The 22,059-nt window shown below is 40.8% G+C and overlaps 4 protein-coding genes and 1 non-coding gene across 5 annotated transcripts; 2 read left to right on the forward strand and 3 right to left on the reverse strand.

Moving 5' to 3' along the window:
* Window positions 1-3,668: 3,668 nt before the first annotated feature.
* On the reverse strand, window positions 3,669-5,556 carry LOC125600641. The gene is made up of 5 exons (XM_048773272.1): window positions 5,098-5,556; window positions 4,753-4,890; window positions 4,429-4,668; window positions 4,039-4,313; window positions 3,669-3,960 (listed from the first exon to the last, which is right to left on the reverse strand). The coding sequence occupies exons 1-5, from the start codon at window positions 5,554-5,556 to the stop codon at window positions 3,669-3,671; spliced, it is 1,404 nt and encodes a 467-aa protein (XP_048629229.1).
* A 1,932-nt stretch (window positions 5,557-7,488) lies between these two features.
* On the reverse strand, window positions 7,489-9,160 carry LOC125600642. Its single transcript, XM_048773273.1, has 5 exons — window positions 8,969-9,160; window positions 8,651-8,887; window positions 8,250-8,582; window positions 7,809-8,162; window positions 7,489-7,704 (listed from the first exon to the last, which is right to left on the reverse strand). The coding sequence occupies exons 1-5, from the start codon at window positions 9,104-9,106 to the stop codon at window positions 7,489-7,491; spliced, it is 1,278 nt and encodes a 425-aa protein (XP_048629230.1). The 5' UTR covers window positions 9,107-9,160.
* LOC125600644 lies at window positions 9,159-9,774 on the reverse strand. Its single transcript, XM_048773275.1, has 2 exons — window positions 9,616-9,774; window positions 9,159-9,536 (listed from the first exon to the last, which is right to left on the reverse strand). The coding sequence occupies exons 1-2, from the start codon at window positions 9,772-9,774 to the stop codon at window positions 9,294-9,296; spliced, it is 402 nt and encodes a 133-aa protein (XP_048629232.1). The 3' UTR covers window positions 9,159-9,293.
* Window positions 9,775-11,872: 2,098 nt separating this feature from the next.
* On the forward strand, window positions 11,873-11,980 carry LOC125600645. Its single transcript, XR_007333896.1, has one exon. It is a non-coding gene; the product is annotated as a small nucleolar RNA R71 (small nucleolar RNA).
* Window positions 11,981-14,618: 2,638 nt separating this feature from the next.
* On the forward strand, window positions 14,619-16,171 carry LOC125600643. Its single transcript, XM_048773274.1, has 3 exons — window positions 14,619-15,401; window positions 15,457-15,801; window positions 15,884-16,171. Exons 1-3 carry the CDS (start codon window positions 14,619-14,621, stop codon window positions 16,169-16,171), a joined length of 1,416 nt encoding a protein of 471 aa, XP_048629231.1.
* The last annotated feature ends 5,888 nt before the right edge of the window (window positions 16,172-22,059 follow it).

A 22,059-nucleotide genomic window follows, 5' to 3' on the forward strand; every position in this document is an offset into this window, starting at 1 on the left:
AATATCTGTTATGTCCTCCTCTGGATACTTGTAGAATCCTTCCATCCATAGCTCTTGCATGGCCATAAGTGTCCATGAAAATATCAAATTCATCAGGAGTTAGAAAATCGTAATCAATACTCATATTCTTCTTAGTAAATAAGAAATTTTAGGTTTAGAATGAAATCGATCGATGTTGATACTGAGTATCGATCGATGGTAGACGTTTGTCTGCTGATTAGGGTTTTGGATCGAATGATCTTCCTTGATGTTCCTTCTAATTGGTTTGTGGGCGCATTCATCTTTTTTGCTTCGGTGTCGTGAGAAGTAATTTGGGGTGCAAAACTCCTTATATAGGTATTGGTAAACCTACTTGGAATTGGATATTTCCTTTTCCTTTTCAAGGCGGCGGCTTTAATATCGATCGATGTACCAGGTATGGTATCGATCGATGCATAAGAACGTTTTGCTGGATGAGGGTGGTATCGTTCGATGCTGAGTGAACTATGTCGATTGATGGTGGAGACGTGTTGTTGAAGGAATGGCTTGAATATCTGTCATCCTGCATAGCAATCTCTATAGCTCTTTCCTTCCAGTAATCCTCATCATACTCCTTAGTAGGATCCTCATTGGGTGAAAGAATTACAGTATCCACTGAAAAACTTTCATGGAATCCACTTTCTGCCCAACTGCCTATGGAATAGTCACCACGTCCTCTTTTGTTGGGTTGTTGAAAGGTAAAGTCTGGATAACACTGATCTGGTTATGTGAAGTGGTCTACCGGTTGCTTCCCGTCGAGCGACGTGGGATAGCGTTCATCGGTCGTCGGTGACTCAATGGAATCGATCGATGATGCAGTGTGAGTGTCGATCGATTCTGAGTACTCTGTTTCGTACTCTGCTCCACAATGGCATGCTGCAATGTAGCCAAGATCATTTCCAAGCTCCACGAGGTTGACCTGTTTTCTCACAACTCGAACTGGGTCATAGTGGACGTCTGGATCTATCAGTGTCAGACACAATCTGTTGGTGTTCATGTCACATACAGCTCCTACTGTAGCCAGTAAAGCTTTTCCAAGCAGAAGTGAAGAGTTCCAGTAAAGCTTGATGTCCAGAACATGAAAATCTATTGGGACAAGGGCATTACCAATCTGTACCTCAAGGTCTCTTATGATGCCTCCTGAACTTCTTTCTGAAAGGTCCATGAAGGTGAAAGATTTTGATGAAGGCTCTATTTTCAGACCCAGCTGGTCTGCCATAACCTTAGGTAGTATGCTAACTGATGCTCCTGTGTCACAAAGTGCATGGGGAAATTAATACCCTTCACCACACATGGTATTGCAAACTTCCAGGATCACTCTTCTTCTTCAATGTGATCCTTAGTTTCATCATTTCCCTGACATGATGAAACATTCTCCTAATGTCCTCCTCAGCTCCTAGTCTCTCTGAAGAACATCCCACCGGTGTGTGAATAAACTTCATCAAAAGGTTTCTCCACTGGGATTCTGAGGACTCTCTTAGTGAAACCATCCATGTCCTTCTCATTAGCTTCCCTCTTAAGGTTCTTAGGAATCTTCTCCTTCCTTTTCCTTAACCTTCTCCTTCAGTTGCCTCATCAACTTGCATAGGCTTGGTGTAGTATCTGAAGGTTGGTGTTAGGTTCTGGTGGGTTTTCTAAAGGTTTAGGTGGTGATCTGAGTGCGTTGATTCGGTCCATTATCAATAGGTGGTAACCGCACTCGGTAGGTGAAGGCCCGTCGATCGATGGAGTTGAGGGGGTCGATTGATATCGGTCTCTCTCTGTCTGTCGACTGCTGACTCATGCGGTCGATCGATTTTTACTAAAGGGGAGGGTGGGTGAGCATGTTTTTTTCTGTGAATCCTCATGATCATGATTTGAAACCACTCCTACACTCCGCAGTTGATTCTAGCAGATGACGTTGCTTGATGTTTAGAGTAATCTGTCGATCAGATCTTCGTCATTGCTGTCGAGCGATGTGTATCCCGAATTGACATCGGTCGACACCAATGTGATCCCCGGAAACTCATGGACTTTCACAACTTCGAGGTCGCCCGTCTCCAAGCTTCCCAATAGCTTTCATCAGCCACTTGCCATAGAATTACTACAGGAAATGTGGTTAGTAATAGCGGACGAAAAGCGCTATCATTTTGGTTTAATAGCGTTTCCTTGGACGCTCTGACATCACCCGTTATAAAAAGTCCAACCCTTTTAATAGCGATTTTCCTCTGTGCTATTACTAAGTGTATAACAATAGCGCTTTTGTGTTCGCAATTGTTAGTATTTATAATAACGTTTAATAAATGTTATTAGAACCAAATAATTTGATTTTTCCTAGTAGCAAAGATAGCAAATGTTTCGTGTTATTAATTAGTTTTATAATTATCCCAAATTAATTAATAATAATTATTGAATTGATTTTTAAATAATTAATTCGAAAATATGAAATAAAAACAATATAAATTATTAAAATTCCAAAAATCAATATAATTATTCAAATCCTAACACAACATTATCACATTCATACAAACCATCACACAAGCATACAACATATCATCAATCTACCACTAATAAACCTTCACAATCATCCCTAACATATACACTATCATCATCCATATCATCACCCATATCATCAACTTCTTGGACAGGTAAAGGAGCACCACCTAAATCCTCTTCTGTTTCCAACTCATGATAACCTCTAGGTGGTGCTCTCATAACAACATACCAATTTGAAGCATCATCCTCCCTAGAGTAGAAAACCTGTTTCGCTTGAGAAGGTAGAATGAATGGATCTTTCAAATAGGCTGCTTGGTTCATATGAAGGTTAACAAGAGTGAAGCCATCTTCTTCCTTCACACCATTCGCTGTGTTTGCCCAGTTGCATCTAAAGAGTGGCACTTTGAACATGTGATAGTCGATGACCAAAATCTCCTTTATCACTCCATAGTATGTAATCATATCCGCGACCTGTCTCATATCTCTTGCACTTGATCTACACATGCTAAAGGCTTCATAAGTTACTCCACTGTTTTGTGTCTTCAGCTTGACCGCATCAGTATGAAACCGTTGGCCATTGATGATGAATCCTTTATGTGCTAAAGCAAATTTCTTCTTGGTCCAAATGCCAACCACCTTATCTCCTTAGAATGACTATCTTTTGAGTCTAAATGAATCTGCCGCAGGAAATCAGAGGATTATCATCAAGCCGAGGTACTTAAATTATAATCAAAACATGATAATATGTACCACGAAACCAATCATCAATCTACAAGCTAACCAGTCATCAAAATACTAAAAATCCAGACAGTTTCATCAAGCTATAAGCTACTCAGACATCAATTCGCTAAAATATGGACATGTTCTTCAAGATACAAACCAGGCATCATGATACAAGCTAACTAGTCATCACCAAACAAGCTAACCAGTCATCACCAAACAAGCTAACCAGTATTTACAATAATAATCAAGAAAAGAATTTGGAGTTTGTAACCTTATTTTTAAGCCATTCTGTAAAGTGTTCAGTATGGTTTTTCCATAACAAAGTTTCATTTTTAGCCAATCGAGCATCCTTAGCTTGCAACTCTTCCAAATGCATCCTGATTTTAAATTAAACAACAGTATATGAAAATGAAATTATGAGTAAAACAAGTAGAAGAAACATAGAGAATTACTTACTCAAGAAAGGGATCCAAAGATGCCATGTTCATTAGCACATATCGATGTGCAATGTCTCTATCTTTATCTGACAGGGTAACCTCTATACCCTTCTGCAGAGGTCGGCCTTCAACCACCATTCTATCAGCCTCAACATCTTCATTACGATTAACTGCTTCTTGAACTGGTACTGATTCTTTAAGGAACTCTAAACAAAATGCAACACATTCTCCAGCTAAATACGCCTCAGCCATACATGCTTCTGGCCTTGCATAATTCTTAACAAAAGCCTTTAGTGTTTTCATGTACCTATAACTCAGGAAATATGAATATTAGTCAAACATCATTGTGGGAAGTGGATATATTGAAGAGAGATGTTGATCAAACCTTTCGAAGGGATACATCCATCGGAAGTGAACTGGTCCTCCCAACCGTGCCTCTCTTGATAAATGTAGTGGAAGGTGAAACATGATATCAAAAAGGGCTGGAGGGAAGAAGCGCTCCAGCTGACACATTGTCTCCACAAACTCTGTCTCCATGGATATAAGTTTCTCTGGGTCAATGATGCGCTGACACAACCTGTTGAAGTAACTGCATAATCTATTTATGGCTATCCTAGGACCCCTATGTAACAACCCTCTTAATGCAGCTGGTAACAAGTTCTGTACTAAGACATGATGATCATGCGACTTTAAACTACCAATATTTGGAGGGTTAACTGAAACACTATTCGCAATATTACCACAATAACCATCAGGGCCTCTAAACTTAGCTAACCTTTGGCAGAAAATGGTCTTCTCTCTCTTCGATAACCAGTAGGCAGCAGGAGGTAAGTATGTTTTTCTTTCCCCTCACCTCTGTGTGCAAGTGCTTTCTGATTCCAATATCTTCTAAGTCTTCTTTTCTTGCTTTCAACCCATCTTTTGACTTCGCACTTTGCATCAACAGAGACAATATAGCATCGGACACATTCTTTTCTACGTGCATAACATCAATATTGTGACGAACAGGCAACTCCTAACACATTAAACAAGAAACTGTTAGACATATTGATCTCTTCTTCCAGTAATCAGATAATATAGGTCAGTTACTATAGTTTACCTTCCAGTAAGGTAGATCAAAGAATATTGATCTCTTCTTCCACCGCCATAGTTCATTTGATTCTTCACACTCTTCTTCTTGTAACCTCTCATCATCTTCCAACTCTAGTCTTTTCCTTTTTTTTCCTTCTCTAGAGGTCTACCAAAATCATTCGTAAAAGCTTGTAGTGTCTCATATATCTCAGCGCCTGTTTGTATCCTATTAGCATTCCCTTCCTCCACAGTGTTGTCAAACCAAGCTTTTTTATATCTGTAACGATGGCCAGGCGGTAGTCTCCTTCTGTTACTCATGTAGACAAACTTGCGGCTAAACTTAAGCCACCTTGCAGGTATCCTTTCCACATACATTGCAGGCTTGTTTCCCCTTTACTTTACATCCAGACAGTGTTCCTAAGGCTGGATAGTCACTGATACTCCAAAGCAGCAAGGCTCTGAGATTAAAGTTCTCCTTCGCAAATGAGTCATACACTTCAATACCCTCAGCCCACAAATCCTTTAGATCGTCTATCAGTGGTGCTAGGTAAACATCAATGTTGTTACCAGGAGCAGTAGGACCAGGGATCAACAAAGTCAGCATTATATTCTCAGCCTTCATACACATGGTTGGAGGCGTGTTATAGTTCACTAACAACACTGGCCATGTGCTGTGATTGGTGCTTTGCATGGAGAAAGGGTTCATCCCATCTGTAGAAATCCCAAGTCGAAGATTCCGTGGATCAGCAGCAAAGTCTGGCCATTTAGCATTCACTTGTGCCCAAGAGATAGAATCAACAGGGTGCCGCACTTGTACCATCTTCAGTGGCATTGGTATAGTGCCAACGCAGATCTTCAGCCATCCTTTGTGATCTAAACATCCTCCTAAACCTGTCCTTGATTGGAAAATATCTAAGGACCTTTGCCGGAATCCCCACCTTTAACTCATTACTGTGCTTATCCATTTCCCATCTTGAAACTTTGCATCTTGGACAGCTTTCTAGGTTCTCATACTCCTTCCTATACAATATGCAATCATTCTTGCAAGCATGAATACTGTCGTAGCCGAACCCAAAGATCTTCAGAAATTTTTGATTGCAGCTAAACTCTTGGGAAGAACATTGTCTTCAGGTAGCAAATCCTCAAGTAAAACCAACAGCTGATCAAAGTAGTTCTCCGACACACCACTTTTAACCTTGAATCTGTAAAGTCCCATGATAGCTGAAACCTTTGTGTGCTTGAGACAATCCGAGTATAATGGCGTTTGAGCGTCTCTGAGCTTTTTCTTAAACTCAATTTCCTCTGGTGCTTCATCGTCTTCGTTGTCAGTTGTCGGGTTTGGACCACCTTCGTCCATGGAGAATGTTGTCTTAAACAAATCAAACGCCTCTGTTTCATATTGAAGAACACTGTCTTCTGCAGAATCTCTTTTTTCTCCATGAATACTCCAACGAGAACTCTTATACTTCTTATCCATACCCCTAATCACCAAATGCTCCACAATTTTATCCAGTGACTGATGGCTCAGATTGCGGCAGTCTCTACAAGGGCATAGCATTTCAGACAGACTTCCCAATCTTTTTGCGGACGAATTCACAAAATTAGTTGCTCCTTCTGAATACTCGTGGCTATTCCTACAAGAATCAGACAAAAGAAGTTAGCTTTATTTCAATCGGCGAGTAGAAATGAGATCGAGGGATTTTAGGTTATACCTTGGAAGCCAAATCCACGACTTATCCATTTGCTTACTTTCAATCGGCGAATACAGGAACAGCTGGTTTGATTTTAGCTCGAGAGATACATGTGCTTTCTTTAGGTTTTTTTCGATTTTAGATCGCGAGACAGAAAAGGAGTTTCGACAGAAAGAGAGATGTTTTGTGTTCTGAAATTTTCCGAGTGCAATCTTAGTAGTTGCTCCTCATTGGCTCAAAAAATAAAAAGAATGGCTAAGATTGAAGTTGGGAAGACACATCCATCGGCATATGGTTTGCCACGTCTGCAATCTTGGAGGTTACTCCTTATTGGCTCAAGGTATTAATTTCGTTTGAAATCTGGAAATTAATATATAAATATGATTTTGAAGCAAAAAAAAATTAAATTAAATCTTAAAAATCAAATATTCAGTTTTCCAATTTTACAAAAAAAAATTGTATGAATATAAATTTTTATGTGAGCTTTTATAAGATTGATCAATCTAGCTCATATGTTCATAAACACTACTACTTATTTGTATGTACAAAGGCTTTAGGGTATAGGGTTTGAACAAATGAGTGTTTATAAAATTTATAACTAATCAGTTTTGTGAAATTAAGATTACAATATCCTTTTAAGAATGAACAAAATTGTGAAATCAAGTACAATTAGGGTATAGGGTATAGGTTTGTACTTTAGGGTTTAGGGATTTCACTTTAGGGTATAGGATTTTAATTTTTGGTCTTCCCGTCTGTGGATTTAATTTTTAAAGCTTATGGTTTAATGTAAAATTATGCACTTAAGGGTATAGGGGTTAACAAGCTAAACATTTTCACACATAACCTTATATCATAATATAACACATAATTTTTGTTTTTTTTGTCTGCTAACTGTTACATAATATCATACATGATTTCAACCGAGTAAAAAAGTACCTAAACATTCGATCACACACTAGAAATACATAGCCGATGAGAACCAACTTGAAAAATGTTTCAGACGACAATTTTAGACAAACTTGATTTTGTCATTTGGCCATGCCACAACCGAACCCATTGCATCAGATATGTATTCAATCTGAATTTGGCCTCCAGACTTTTGCATCACCGATCTTAGCCACATCAATCCACACCTTGCTTGCATTTGGACCTAGGGGTACAAAGTGGCACAACTCATTCGGATCCGTTGAAGCTACCCTTCCTTCAGCTACCTTACGTCCAGAGTTGTTGCAATCCAAGAGAGTGCACTTCTGCTTCGGACTTCTGGTCGAACTAGTGCTGCCTGGACTCTACAACTCAAACAAGATGACAGAAGCAAGTTCCAACATCAATCAAGGACGCAACATCAATCATCAGGCAAATAAAAAAATTTAACTTCATGTCAATTACATACCACTGCTTTTTTCTTGGCTGGCTTCGAAGGTGATGCTATTTTCTTCCCTGCACATTTAGTTGGTGTTACTTCTGTAGCGGGTGTAGGCATGACTTCAACCTTTAGGACTGGCCATGCTATTTTCTCGCTAAGTGCATCACCAATCAAGAACATATCAGCGGTTGGCCTCCACAAATATGCTTGATCATTGAACACCTTCACTACTTCGACACTAACAGCATTGGGACCCAGAGGTATGTTGTTAACCATGTCTTTGGATTTTGAAGAGCACACGAGACCTTCAGCAATGACCTCGTCCTCATCATTGGTCCAATCATATATCTTGCATCTTCGATATTCACCTTCCTTGCTTTGCTAAAACAAGATTTGAAATTAGAAATTTTAGTAATGATTAGAGATGACTCAATTGTTGTAAGAAGAAAACAAGATTTGAAAATTTACCATAGATAAATCTTCAGAACAGTTTGGATCCTTATCCAAAATCACTTTATCCATTGGCCAAGATATCTTGTATCCCACAGCTTCATCAAGAGTTAACACATCCGTAGTAGGCCTCCAGAGTGAAGCTGATGCGCTTAGTGCATACTTAACTACGATAGCCACTGCATTAGGACCAATTGGTATACGACCAATTTTGTACTTCGGTTCAGCAGAGCAGAATTCTCCTTCACCAACAACAACATCCTCTGATTCAATCCAATCCAGTATTTGTACTCTGACTCCTTCTTTGAATCCACCACTACTCTCAGATGTTTCAGCATCAACATTACTTTTCTGAGAAAAGGCAACGGAAATCGTAAATGTCTTAAAACTAATTGACCAAAGGTAATGAAAAGGATTACCTTCTTCTCAGCTAATTCTCGCACCATCCCCTTTAACTCTTCAATCTCACTTTTCATTTCTGCAATCTTAGCGTCTCTAAATTGCAGATATGCTAGCTTATTAGCTGTAATCCCTCTACCAAAGCCCCTTACTCGTCCAGGTTTGTCTTTTCCCAAAACCTTGCTCACAGCATCTTCCCTTATGTTATCAGCAGCTGATGTGGAGTCCATCTGACTGTCAAGTGACTGTATTTGTTCCTGATACAATCATTTAAACACAAATCATTCATTGCGATAGTCTATTAACTATACACAATATACAACTTCCATAATGCTTACAATAGTCTCAGCAAACTGGGGCTTCACAGGTCTGCCATCAGCATGAGTGTGTCCCGCAATCCAAACCTTGGATCTACTCACCTTACTTGGGTCTTTACTCTTTTTTTCTATATGAAAACAAACATATCTCACTACCATTTTAATCTAACAAGCTGATGTACAATATGTAGATGTTTGACTACTCTTTTACCATATCATCAGCTAAACGAAGCATTCCTTTGCGGCTGGTGGTGTGAGGAATCTGATTTCTTCTCATCGCTCTGTACTTGTTACTCGTTTCCTACAATATAAATATGACATTGATTATATCCATCAGACATGACCTTTAAGGATGAAACTTACTTAGTTGTAGATAACTCACTGTGAAAGATTTGGTAGTCTTACTCTTAACCCAAGTGTTCCACAGTTGAAGGGATGGGATGTTGCTCGGTTTTAAAGCTATTCTCTCAGCTGCAGTCTTCGCCACACGTACTTGTGACACCAGCCTCGACTTCCCAGCCCTCCACACATTTCCCAGCTGCTTGAAAATAACAGCTTTCTGCCACTCTTCTTGCAAGTTAAACCTCCCCTGCATCACAATAATCAAGTTAAACATGTTTATAATTTCATCTTGCGGTTAAACAAAACATACTAATATATATACAAACCTGAATTTCTTCCCACATTGTTGCTTTAGTCGCTGCATCAAGTTTTCTCCAATCGGCAAGTGTAACCGGAACATGTTCCCTCACAAGAGGACCAAGAAACGACGATAGGGTTACTGAACCAGGTCCAACATGCTCACCAATGTCATTGAATGTGACCATAATCTTATCATTGGGATTTTCAGCCACTCTACGCAACTTTGTAGGTCCTCTTTATTTTTTTTTTGAACTTCCTCCCCTGCTAGCTCAACTCCTTCAGTACTAGGAATCTCATCATCTTGCGCAGTGCCATCTTCTTCCATATCGCGAGCTTCTTCTTCGCAAGCTTCCTCTTCGTTCCCTTTCTCATTAAGAACTCCATCATCTTCCATATTGGCCGGTTCTTCTTCATTCTCTTTCCCATTGAGATCTCCATCTTCTTCATTCTCTTTCCCATTGACATCGCCATCTTCTTCATCCTCTTTCCCATTGACATCCTCTTCATCGTCTTTATCTTCTTCAGACATTGACTTCTCAGCCTGATCATCCTTATCTTCGGGTGTTACATCTTCTACTTCATCATCCTGAGCAGGTGTTACATCTTGTACTTCATCATCCTTAGGAGGTGTAACATCTTCTACCTCATCATCGTCAGATGGTGTTACATCTTCTATGTAATCATCTTCAGCAGCCACTTTCTTGATTCTACTACTTCTTCTCGTTGGCGTTAAAACTAAATTCTTTTTAGGGGAAGCCGTTTTCTTTGCTGTTCTTTTCTTCACTTTTAGTTGCGGTGCCTTGTCCTCTTGATCTACTACCTCCAAGCCTTGATTACGTCTACTCCGACGAGAACCAACTGTCCTCTCTGTCTTTGCCATTTCTGAAACTGATAAACAAATCCAAAATCAAATCAAGCCATTCGATCAAAAAATCTAAACCCAAAATCAAATCGAAACCTTCAATCATATTCAAAATCAAACTGAAACCCACAATCATATTCAAAACCTAATCGAAACCCACCATATTCAAAACCTAATCGAAACCTAATCGAAACCCACAATCAAAATCGAATCATGTGTTAACGCGGACATGCATGTGAAAAGAGATTTGAATCAAAGAGAAACCCAAAATCAAAGAGATTCGACTCGAGAGAACCAGTCTCTATTCTAAACTCAGAATCAAATCGAAACTCATACCAATTGAAGCTTCGACTCGAGAGAACTCTGAAGAACTTCGATGAGTCGGTTTTGATTTTGAGGAATGTGAAGAGAGTGAAGTGAAGAGAATGAAGTCTCGGTTTCGATTAATACTTAAGTTATTTTTAATATATTTTTTCATATACGATAGCATTTAGTTTTTGATTTGCAATGGTAAGGCGCCTCCACTTACCAAATTAACGCGACTGAATTATTTTATTTTCCCGCGACTACAAAGATAGCTTATACATTTCAAAAACGCTATTATAAAGGCCCGTGTTTATATACAATAGCAGAGAAGCAAAAAACGCTATGCTACGACGCTATTAATACCCACATTTCCTGTAGTGAATCATCATCTATGATGGCATTTACGTGGTGTTTTGCTTTCTCAACTCCTGCCTCTCTAGCCAAGGCTTCTTGCCTCTTTACAGTGTCGCCAGTCTGAACCACTAGCATTTCAAGTTTCCTCACCTGAGTCCCTAAGGTCTCATTCTTGTGCTCAGACTGTGTAGGCGGAATCTATCTTCCCTTGAAATCCACAGTGAGTTGTTGTTTCCTACCAGAACTCTGTCAAGCATTGCTTCAATCTTGCTTTCCTGAGTCTTTGGTGGTGGATTCTGGTAGAATGAGTTTCCATAGCCTCTGCTGTTGTTGCTGAAAGGTTTTCTGGAACTGTGAACTCTGATTACTCCTCTGATCATTGCCATAGAAGTTTTTGTTTCCACCCTGGTTTCCAGACCTCTGAAATCCAGTACCTCCAATGTAGTTCACATCTTCTTCTCATTCCATGTCTACAACTTCTTCTCCTTTAGCTGAGCAGACCTGCTTCCTAAGAAGGTGATGAACCACATCTAACTTTGCTCTAACTTCGTCCATATGCTCCTTCCTAGGGATGCAACAGACTTCTTCCTTTCAAAGTCAGTGTTCTTGGTGCTACTACTGTTTGCTAGATTTTCTATCAGTTCACATTCAGCTTCCACCGATTCCTGGTGTTGAAGTTTCCCTCGCTAGCTGTATCAAGAGCCATCTGATACCTCAAGGCGATACCTCTGAAGAAAGTGCTCAGCAGTTGTACTTCGTTGAATCTGTGGTGTGGACAGTCTCGCTGGAAGAACTTGAATCTGATCCACGCATCTTTGAAAGACTCTCCAGTCTCCTGCGCGAATGTAGCAATTTTGCTCCTCAAGTCTTCAGTGCGTGCCTCATCGAAGAATTTTTGCAAGAAAGCATTCTTGATGTCGGCCCAGGATGTTAGAGATCATGTGGGTAGCTGCTTAAGCCAGTGCATCGCTTCTCCAGTCAGAGAATACTTGAAAAGCTTGCACAATAGGTAGTCCTCGGGGACTCCATCCATACGAATAGCAGCGATAAGATCCTCGAACCTCTCTAGATGGTCCATAGGAGGCTCGTGCGGTAACTCAGAGTAGGGTATCTGCGACACGAGTGTGTAGTACTGAGGCTTCAGCTCGAAATTCTGCTTATGAATCTCTGGAAGTCGAATATCTGATCTGCTGGCGTAGTACTCATCTGGACGATTGTAGTCAGCCAGTCCCCTTGGTTGAGCAGCCTCTTCTACAGGTTGAGCAGCTCCTGTAGCATCAGCATCAGGGATTACATTCCCTGAGCGACTAGTTTCTGACCTGTTGCATTACGCAGACGACCATCCTGGTCATACAGGTTTCCATTCTCGTCCTGTCTGAGAATAACAATCGCAACCATGTTTCGCGACTGATGATCGATCGATGTACGCTGTGTAGTATCGATCGATCTCGAACGATGTATATCGGTCGACGATGAAGGTCGGGTGTCGGTTGGGTGCGAGAATCAGTCGACGTGAAAGCTGCTGCGTCGATTGATGTGGAGCGTTGGTCTTTGCGGATCGTGCGTTCCAAGTGAGCAGGATCTTCTGAGAATAGCAGGTGTTTGTCCTTGTCGCTTCTGGTACTGCTGGGCATGCACCTGCAAAGACAAGAAAATTTTTTATGTCAGAATGGGGGTAGAGAAAAGAATAAGAATCAATAACACTAAATCTAATGGCGATCAAAGCTCCCCGGCAACGGCGCCAAATTTGATACCACTCAAATTACCCTAAGGAGTGAATTACTCTCTCAAATAAGAGGTTCAGTTGCAGTACTTAGGGATCGAATCCACAAGGAGCTATGGAACCTATTAAATCTAGTAAAGTTATTAATTTTAGGTGTTTGTTGTTCTATGGTTTAAAAGTAAATAGCAATCCTAATTGAGCAAGTCTATTGCTCGACTAACAAAATGATTGGGGGTGTAACTTTATTGGAAGATATTAGATGCAGGTTTCTATTCAGTGTTAGAGATTATAATCCTATAGATGCCTAACAGCATTGCATGCATGATATATTAGAGTTAATCACAGTGATCAGCGATGGCAATGTTTCACTGGTTAACTAACTAGATCTTGGATCTCAACTGTCGTCTTTGATCACAAGAAAGTGTCGATCGATGATTTTATATGGATATCGATCGATACACCTTTCATAAAATATCGATCGATTGTCAGAAGACAATATCGATCGATAGCTTCTAGCTAAGCCCTAGGCGCGGGTTGATAATACTCACTAGTCTCCTAGATTAGCGGTTAGCTCTCTCTAGCAGTCCTAGCATACATATTAGATTCAGAACAGGATGATCAAGGATGCTTGACACATGCAAATTCCTAGGTTCATGTTCTAGTTAGCAAGGCTAAAACAAGCATTAAGAAAAATCAATCAATGATTATCACAACTTAGCAAACCTATATTTGGGGCTAATCCATCTAACCTATTTGAACCCTGAATCTAACAAGTAAACTAATCAGACATAGCTAAGCAATTCATAACACAAAATATAGATAAAAACTACATAGAATAGAATATATGAATCAATGGAGTTCCAATCACAAATCTCTCTATGATTTTCTCTCCTAAAACTCTCTCTCCCTCTCTTTTGCTGAAAGTAAGAATACAATGGTGGCTAAAACTCTCTTTGCCTCCTAACACTTAGGCAAGTATATAACTATTAGGTTAAAAACTCGTCAGAGGTAATCTTGTAATTTGTTGAAGCCTTGGGTTTAAAGTCGGTTGTACCCAAGTCGTGCGTCTCGCGTCTCAACATCGATCGATGGTCTAGGATGTACATCGATCATTTTCTTCTTCTTCGTATCGACCTCTAATGGTCAGCTGGATGAAATCTCTTTTAAGCTCCTAAATACTCCATAATCATCACTTTACTCCAAGATACTTCTGAACCTGAAAACATACCTAATAGGATAGAATATATAATATATAGATAGTAAAACACTTATATACCATGGGTGAAAATGGGTCAAATCCATGGTATATCACTAAGAGTGACTCAGTCTACACTGAGGAGTATGATAGAAGCAACAGAGGTGATGATCAGCACACCAGGAAAGAGCTGAAGTCTCTCCAAGCCAAGTTGGATCTACTTCTTGCAGAAAAGGCTAAGCAGGAGACGATGAACTTTGTTGGTGACCAGAAACAAGAGGCACCTCCAGTGATCAATGAGGTTGATGGTTTAGAAGGCCAAGAGGAATTGTGCTTCATCAATGCTAATGGCACATGGTACAAGAAAGAGCCCAACTTTCAGTACCAAAACAACTATCAGCAAAGGCCACTCTACAACAACCAACAAGGAGGTTACCAAGCCAAGTAGAATTATCCTCAAGGTTTCACCAACCAAGGCAACCAGTCTCCTAAGACTCAAGGAAGCTCTTCCCAAGCTCAAGCTCTAGATTCAAGTGTGGACTCCATGTTCAAGAAACTCTTGGAATTTCAGACCAGAAATGAGAAGACAATGGTTTTTGAGTTCAAGAACATCCACACAAAGATTGATGAGAACTACTCTGACCTCAACAACAAATTCTTACAACTTGCCTCTCACTTCAAGGCTTTGGAGAGTCAAGTTGCTTCTATGCCTTCATCCCCCAAGCAGCCAATGGGGTCTCTACCAGGGAAACCAGAAAAGAACCCCAAGGAGTCTTGCAATGTTGTCTTCTCCACTACTTCTTCAGAGATTGAGCTGAGTGATCATGAGAAAGAGGAAGATGAGATTGAAAGAATGGTATTTGGAACTGAGTTTGGGGAAGATGAGAGATTTGTTGTGGCCACAGCTGAAGCACAGATTGTGAAGGACGCTGCCAGGAAGATTGAAGCAACGAATCTGCAAAGAGCTGAGCACAAGGCTAAGAAACAAGTTGAGAAGAGAGCTGACAACAAGCTGAAAGAGGTTAAGCTAGAGGAAGCCATTGAAGTTGAGCTATCACCCTATGATAAGCTCCCTTTCCCCCCCCAAAGAGTTCTCATCAAAGCTCGGAAGAAGGTGCTCTCTAAGTTCAGGAAAGATCTTAGTGATGTTGGGGTCAGGCTTCAAGAAATCTCGGGTATGCGTGAAGCTTATGTCCAGATGATGCTCATCAACGACATTCTAGACCACCAAACTGAAATGGCCGAGCTTTTGGACATCTCCATTTTGAAGATTGGTCCACCAATCCCTCCAAAGTCCTTCCCTAAGCTTGAGTCTCAAGGGATGTTCACCTTGCCTTGCTACCTTGGTAAGCTCACTTTTGATGATGCTCTTGTTGATTCTGGTGCAAGTGTGAATGTGATCTCAATGGAGATGATGAAGAGTCTAGGGATTGAGAGCATGGAGCCAAAAACATCTTCCCTACAGTTTGGAGATTCCACTTCTACAACTCCTTGGTCTCATCAAGGACTTCCCTTTGAAGATTGGAGCGTGCACCATTCCTATAGACCTCACTGTTCTGAAGATGGCAACTGAGAAGAGAGTCCCATTGATCCTTGGCACTTCATTCCTCACAACAGTGGGAGCTTGCATAGACTTTGCCAACAAAAAGGTCACACTCCTAAATGTGAACAAAGCTGTCTCCTATCCACTACAATCCCCAAAGATGAATGCTGAGTGTTGTGGAACAATCACTTGTGGAGCATCCTCCATTGAGAAGACCAAGGCTGAAGGGGTTGGTATTTAGAAAGAAGGTCTTGCTGGAGAGTCCTCTAAAAGAGCTGTGTGATGAGCACTTGGAAAGTGCTAAAAAGAAGGAGGTGAGTAGAGTCACAAAGGCTGCTCATGACAAGAAGAAGATTGTGAAAGAACCTCATCCTCCACCTCTTGATAAGACTCCTCACAATCTCACTCTCCACCCAATTGAGCTTAAGGATGGGGCCATTGAGTACAAAATCAAGTGCAAGGGAAGGTCTAAGCCATTCTCAAGTGCAAGGACCATCATCACTCCTCAGCTCCAGAATGATCCAATCAAGCTTCAAGAGCTTCTCTCCCACGTCCTCACCATCACTCTTGAAGGTGGGAAACCCCCTCCTTCTCACTAGCCAAAGGAAAAAGTCAAGCTAGAAACTTAAAACAAGCTCATTTAGAAGGAAATCCCTGTACATATCAGTAGGATCTTCGTTTTTAAGACCCTTAGGCTGAGGAGAAAAGCGGCCAGACATTTCTCCCTAGACACCACTGCCTTTTCCAACACTCCATCAGAGGTACTCCTTCACCATAATCTTGTACATACCAGTTTATCTTTGTATATTGCTTTCCTTTGGGTATCTCTCCCTTACTCACACAGAGATTGTGTGATTTAAGTGTGGGGGAGGTACCAAGTATTTGATCATGTTTGCTTTGATGATTTTGAGTCTCATGCATTGCATTGTACATACATATATGCATAGAAAAACCAAAAAAAAATTTGAAATTTTTGAATCATGTAGTTGCATCACTTGCATTCTTAAGATTGAGTCTGGAGCATATAGGATGCATTCACTTGCATATGGAGCATCTGATTGATATTGCCTTGTATAGAACACTTGTTTGCACTGAATTTGACACCCTAGTTAAACATATCAAGTATCTTAAGCATCTTTTGAAAGGCTTGCATGCTTTGAGCCTTGAAAACTCTTCTTGAAACTTGTTTGCTTGCTTGATATTGGTATTGTTCTTGAAACCAGCTCCAACCTGAACTTAGACTTGAATGAACTTAATTTCTCTTGCATATGGGCATTTGCATACTTGATCATGGGTCTCATACACATTTGGATTATCTTTCCCCATTGTACCACTCTTTGTTAACCCAAATGGCACTTCCTTACCCTTGAACCCTAGCCATTCTTTGAAGCCTACATTGATTTGCATGAGTGAGGTCTCTTTTGATAGTTTGACATGTGCAAAATCTTGAGAGTATTGGGAGCGACATGGATTTGTTCTCATCTCTTGCTTGCATAGGGTCATCATTTGAGATAGTTTCTAGGACGGTGAGTGGGGTCTTTGTTCCTCAAAGGTTTATATCTTGGGTTTGGGAAGTGATAAAGTTGAGATTGATGAACAAAAGATTGTCATGAGAAAGAAAAGCGCTAGGGACCTAGAATAGAAAGATAAGAAAGCTCTTGATTTTATTGTTTGAGACTTTCCTCCTCTATAAAAAAAAAGGAAGAAAAAAAAAAGAAAAAAAAGATTCAATAAGATAGTGGGGAAGGAATAATAAAATGTGTTAGAACTTAGAAATATGAAAAGTGAATAAGAGGTCCTTAGTGGTTAAGTCTTAAGAAAAGAATGTGGTTCATTGGGTGAGTGATGTGATTGTTTTTCATTTTGGGTTATGGGATGAATGAAAAGGGTGTAGAATTTGTAATCACTTAGGAATGGGGTAGAATGATGAGGATCCATGTATGCATGAATTGCTCCTAGTCTTAGATAAATTTTGCATAACCTTGATTCTTGAGTGATTGCCACCTTAAAATGATTGCATTGAATCCTCCTCTTCATCCATATTAGACCCTTTGATCAACTAGCCAAATGATTGAGATCATGTGCCCATCTGTGAGAATTCACCTTGAGTGTGTGTGTGAATCAATGTTAGGGTTGGTGGAGAGAGCATGTTGGTTGAAAAGCATTGCATCTTGTGTAGAGACATAAGAGTATTTATATGCCTAGAGAAGCTAGAGTATAATAAGAGAGTGTGTTCATGCTATTTTCTATGTTTCTTTAGGATGTCAAGTTGAGTGCACTGAGTGTTTCTTTTGGCTAAGCTCCCATCTTTGTATCTCTCCTCCTTGTGTTTTGAAAAGTTTACTTGAGGACAAGTAAATGACTAGTGTGGGGGAGTTGATATCTTGCATATTTACATGTTTTTAGCCTTCACATCTTGTACATTTTGATCATATAGATTATGAATTAGGCATCTTTAGAGTCCATATTGCATGCATTGTCCTTATTAGGTGTTGGAGAGTGCTATGGAGTGATTGGAGATGTTTGGGAGCATTGTGCTTCAAAAAGAAGTAGAAAATGATCATTGAGCGAGTAGAGGAGCTGGAGCGACCTACTGGAGCGAGGTGAGCAACCCGCTCTAACCTGGAGCGACCTCTCGCAGCTACATGGCGTACCCGCTCGACATTTTTGGAGAAATGGTGTAAACGCTAGAGCGACCTACCGGAGTGAGTTGCGGCACCCGCTCGCATCCTTTGAAGTATGGAGCAGTCGGCTGGAGCGGGCGAGCACAGCGAGGTCACGTACCCGCTGTGAAACCAAAGCGGGTGTCCATTGCGACATCATCAACCCGCTCGGCATTTTGTTGCGATACGAGGATGATCTGGAGCGGGCGAGCGCAGCGGGGTCAAGTAGCCGCTGTGACCTGAGCGACCTTGTGGAACGACGTCACGTACCCGCTCGGCATTTCCCAGTTAGTCGGATTTCTATGTTTTAATGGGCTTTCTCAGATTTGTTGACTGAGCCCACTAGGGTTTTAGAAGCCATATAAATACTTTTTAGATCCCAAGACAAGCAGTTGTGTCAGGTTTAGTGTTGGAGGTCAGCTTTGGTTCCTTCAAACAATCTCAACAAGTGTGAATAGTTGACAGGTTGATCCACTTTAGTATCTTTACTACTATCTGCAGTCAATAAGTCTAGAATGGTGCTAAATAGTGGTTACATAACAAGCAAATATCTAATAAGTTTATTATCTCCTTCTTGACTCAATAAAACTCTTTTGAAAATATTTTAATAAGACTCATGAACACACTAATATCAGTAAACATTCCCTCAGACTTAAATTACATTGTCCCTAGTGTATATCCAGTCGGAGTTATTGTAATAACATAAACATAAGTACATAATTTAACGAGTAAGAACGATAACCTGCTCAGTGCCGATCGACACAATGAAATGACAATCGATCGATGCTAATGAAGTGTTGTCGACTGATAGCGACATGGTCTCATCGGTCGATGGCTAGAGCAATCATTCAACACAATGAAGAGACAATCGATTGTTGGATCTGAAGTGCTGTCGATCGATATCGAGATAGTCTCATCGGTTGATGTGCTGAGGAATCGTCTACTCAGATTTTTTTTTTTTTTTTTGTAATAGCTAACTAAAACATAATATTAGTAGAACCTCCCCCAGACTTAAACAACACTGTGACCAGTGTTATACAGTCTAAGATTGGTGGGGAAAATAAACCATAAGTACTATATTTAACAATGTTTCGCGAGTATACCTACCAATGATGTGAGTATCGATCAACATAGCTAAGTGGCGATCGATACTTGTGATGCTCTGTCGAGCGACAATGATCAAGTGTCGGTCGATGCTGATGCAGAACTCATCTTCCTTGTAACTTTTCCTTTTATCTAATATAAATAAAACACTAAAAGTCAGTAATAGATAACTAATAAAACAATTATAGAATTTTTTTTCTATGAACAGTGTTCTGCTACAGCCACACACGCTGCTACAGTGACGCTGTTACATTGTCGATCGATTTGTTTGCTACAGTGTCGATCGATTTTCTTGCTACAGTGTCGATAGATGCTACAGTGCCTCTGCTACATTGCAGTTGCTATAGTATCGTTGTTACTATTCATCAATTTGTTTGCTACAGTGTCGATCGATTTTATCCTGAAATCATTAGAAAACAAAGAATCCATAATAAATGAAAATAAAACTAAATTTAAAACAAACCTAATAGTGGGTTGCCTCCCACTCAGCGCTTTGTTATAGTCATTTAGCTTGACTTTGGAGATCTGATTTAGTCCGGATGAGAATGAGAACATGCTCCAAAACAAGTCTCAATGTCTGCTCTCTGAAGCTTTATCATTCTTTTGTGAAAGCCTTCTCCATAGACTCTTCTCCTTTGTCTATCATCTCAGCAATAAGGAGTGCTTGAAGCTTTGCAAATGGCTGTGAGAAGCATATGCTGCGCACTCTGGATTTCCTGACACCATTTGAGAAGCGAGGAATCAATGCTATCAGAGAATCACCCATGATCCTTTTTCTCTTCTTCCAATTCCTCCTCTTCTTTCCCCCAGACATGTCTGATCGCGGGTGGGTATCTTCATCTCTAAGATTTCCACATACATCGAACTCCTTTTGCTCTGATAAGCGCCCAGTGTCGATCGACGATGAAGTGGTAGTGTCGATCGATGGTGATTTGGTAGTATCGATCGATGGTGAAGTGGTAGTGTCAATCGATGCAGGTTTGTTAGTGTCGATCGATGGTTTTCGGTTGGTGTCGATCGATACTGGTTCTGCTGGGCCCTTATCGACTTCATCTTGAAATCGCAACCCTCTCTGAGAAGCTTTTTCCTGCTGATGATCATCCAATACCTCGATGTAAGAAATGAACTGCATACTTCTATCTGGTGGATAGGAGATTCAGTTTCAAATACATCGCATGAAACCACAATCTTCACAGGATCATGTATCCTCTTCACTCTTTTGTGAAGCCCAGCAGCTTCTTCTGCGCATGTAAGTGGTCTCAGATGTTTGTAGTCATCATTGTGTGAGGTCTCAGACTCGTGCACTCTTTCCTCAATTGGTTCCATCTCAACTATGAAACCGTGCGGTTCGTCCAACAATGGGAATCGATCGATGTTAGGTGGGTGGTGTCGATCGATAAGTGGTTGGCGGTGCCGATCGATGCGGGGTGGTTGTCGATCGATCTCATCAGGTTGGTGTCGACCGATGCTAGCCTCTAGTGAAGTTTCCAGACCCTTTTCTGGAGTGTGCTGATGGTCATCAAGCTTCTTCTCCTTGTTCTCCAAGTGATCCGATTCTCTGGTGTAGTCTCATCCTCTAGCTATAAAAAATCTTCCATAGTGATCTCTCTGTCTACATCTGGGACAAGAACACAACTTGATACATCAGTGCTATTCTGTGTCGACCTATCGATCGTTGTTGAGGTCTTGTCGTCGGTCGACATTGGGTCATGTTGTCGATCAACGTTGAGATCGTGATGTTGAACGACGTTGAGGTCGTGATGTCGATCGACGTTGAGATCGTGATGTCGGTCGACATTAAGGTCGTATCTTCAGTACCAGCTTCCTCTACTCTGCTCAGCTCTCCAGGCACATGTTGTTCATCCCTTTTTGCAATAAAGTCGTCGAGCAGCTGTAATGGAATCATATACTCATCATTTAATGATGCCAAGAACCTGTCTCATTTATCATTTTTCTCCTTTTCTCGAGTTGCTTCAGCATCATCAAGAAATTTGTAAAGTAAGGCTCTTTCAATGTCATCCCAGCTGGTTATAGATCCTGGTTGTAGTTGACTGAACCATCTGAATGCATCCCCAGAGATAGAATAAGGGAAGATCTTGCAGAGCATGTGGTCTTCAGACACTTCATTCTGCTTACTCTTTGACACGAGATCTTCCAGCTCTTCGATGTGTTTTCTGGGATCTTGGTGACGAAGACCCTGGAAGGGGTCTTGGCCTACCCAATCATACCACTCTCGGCTCAGGTCAAAGTCATTCATCTCAGCAACAGCAATCACAGCAGGGATCACAGCACCCTGAGCATTAATCAATTGTCATGCACTGTTGCGAGTGCGACATTCTTCGTCTCTTAACATCCCATTCTCATCGACCTTAAGTATGAGCACTTCGATCTTCTCTGTCTCCCTGCAAGAGGTGATGTTTTTCACCGGATGAACAGTGTCGGGGTGAACAGTGTCCGGATGAACAGTGCCCGGATGAACAGTGCCCGGATGAACAGTGTCATAATGAACAGTGTTCGGGTGAACAGTGTCGATCAACGCAGGATGAACAGTGTCGATCGACGCGGGATGAACAGTGTCGATCGACTGGAGATGAACAGTGTCGAGATGAACAGTACATAGATGAACAGTAGTCGGGTGAACAGTGTTCGGATGAACAGTGTTTTCCGACGGTTGATTGGCTCTATATTTTTCGATCGATTTTTGTTTGTCGGTGGCATCA

This window comes from Brassica napus, unplaced genomic scaffold, assembly GCF_020379485.1.
Source record: "Brassica napus cultivar Da-Ae unplaced genomic scaffold, Da-Ae ScsIHWf_2348;HRSCAF=3032, whole genome shotgun sequence".
Taxonomy (NCBI): domain Eukaryota; kingdom Viridiplantae; phylum Streptophyta; class Magnoliopsida; order Brassicales; family Brassicaceae; genus Brassica; species Brassica napus.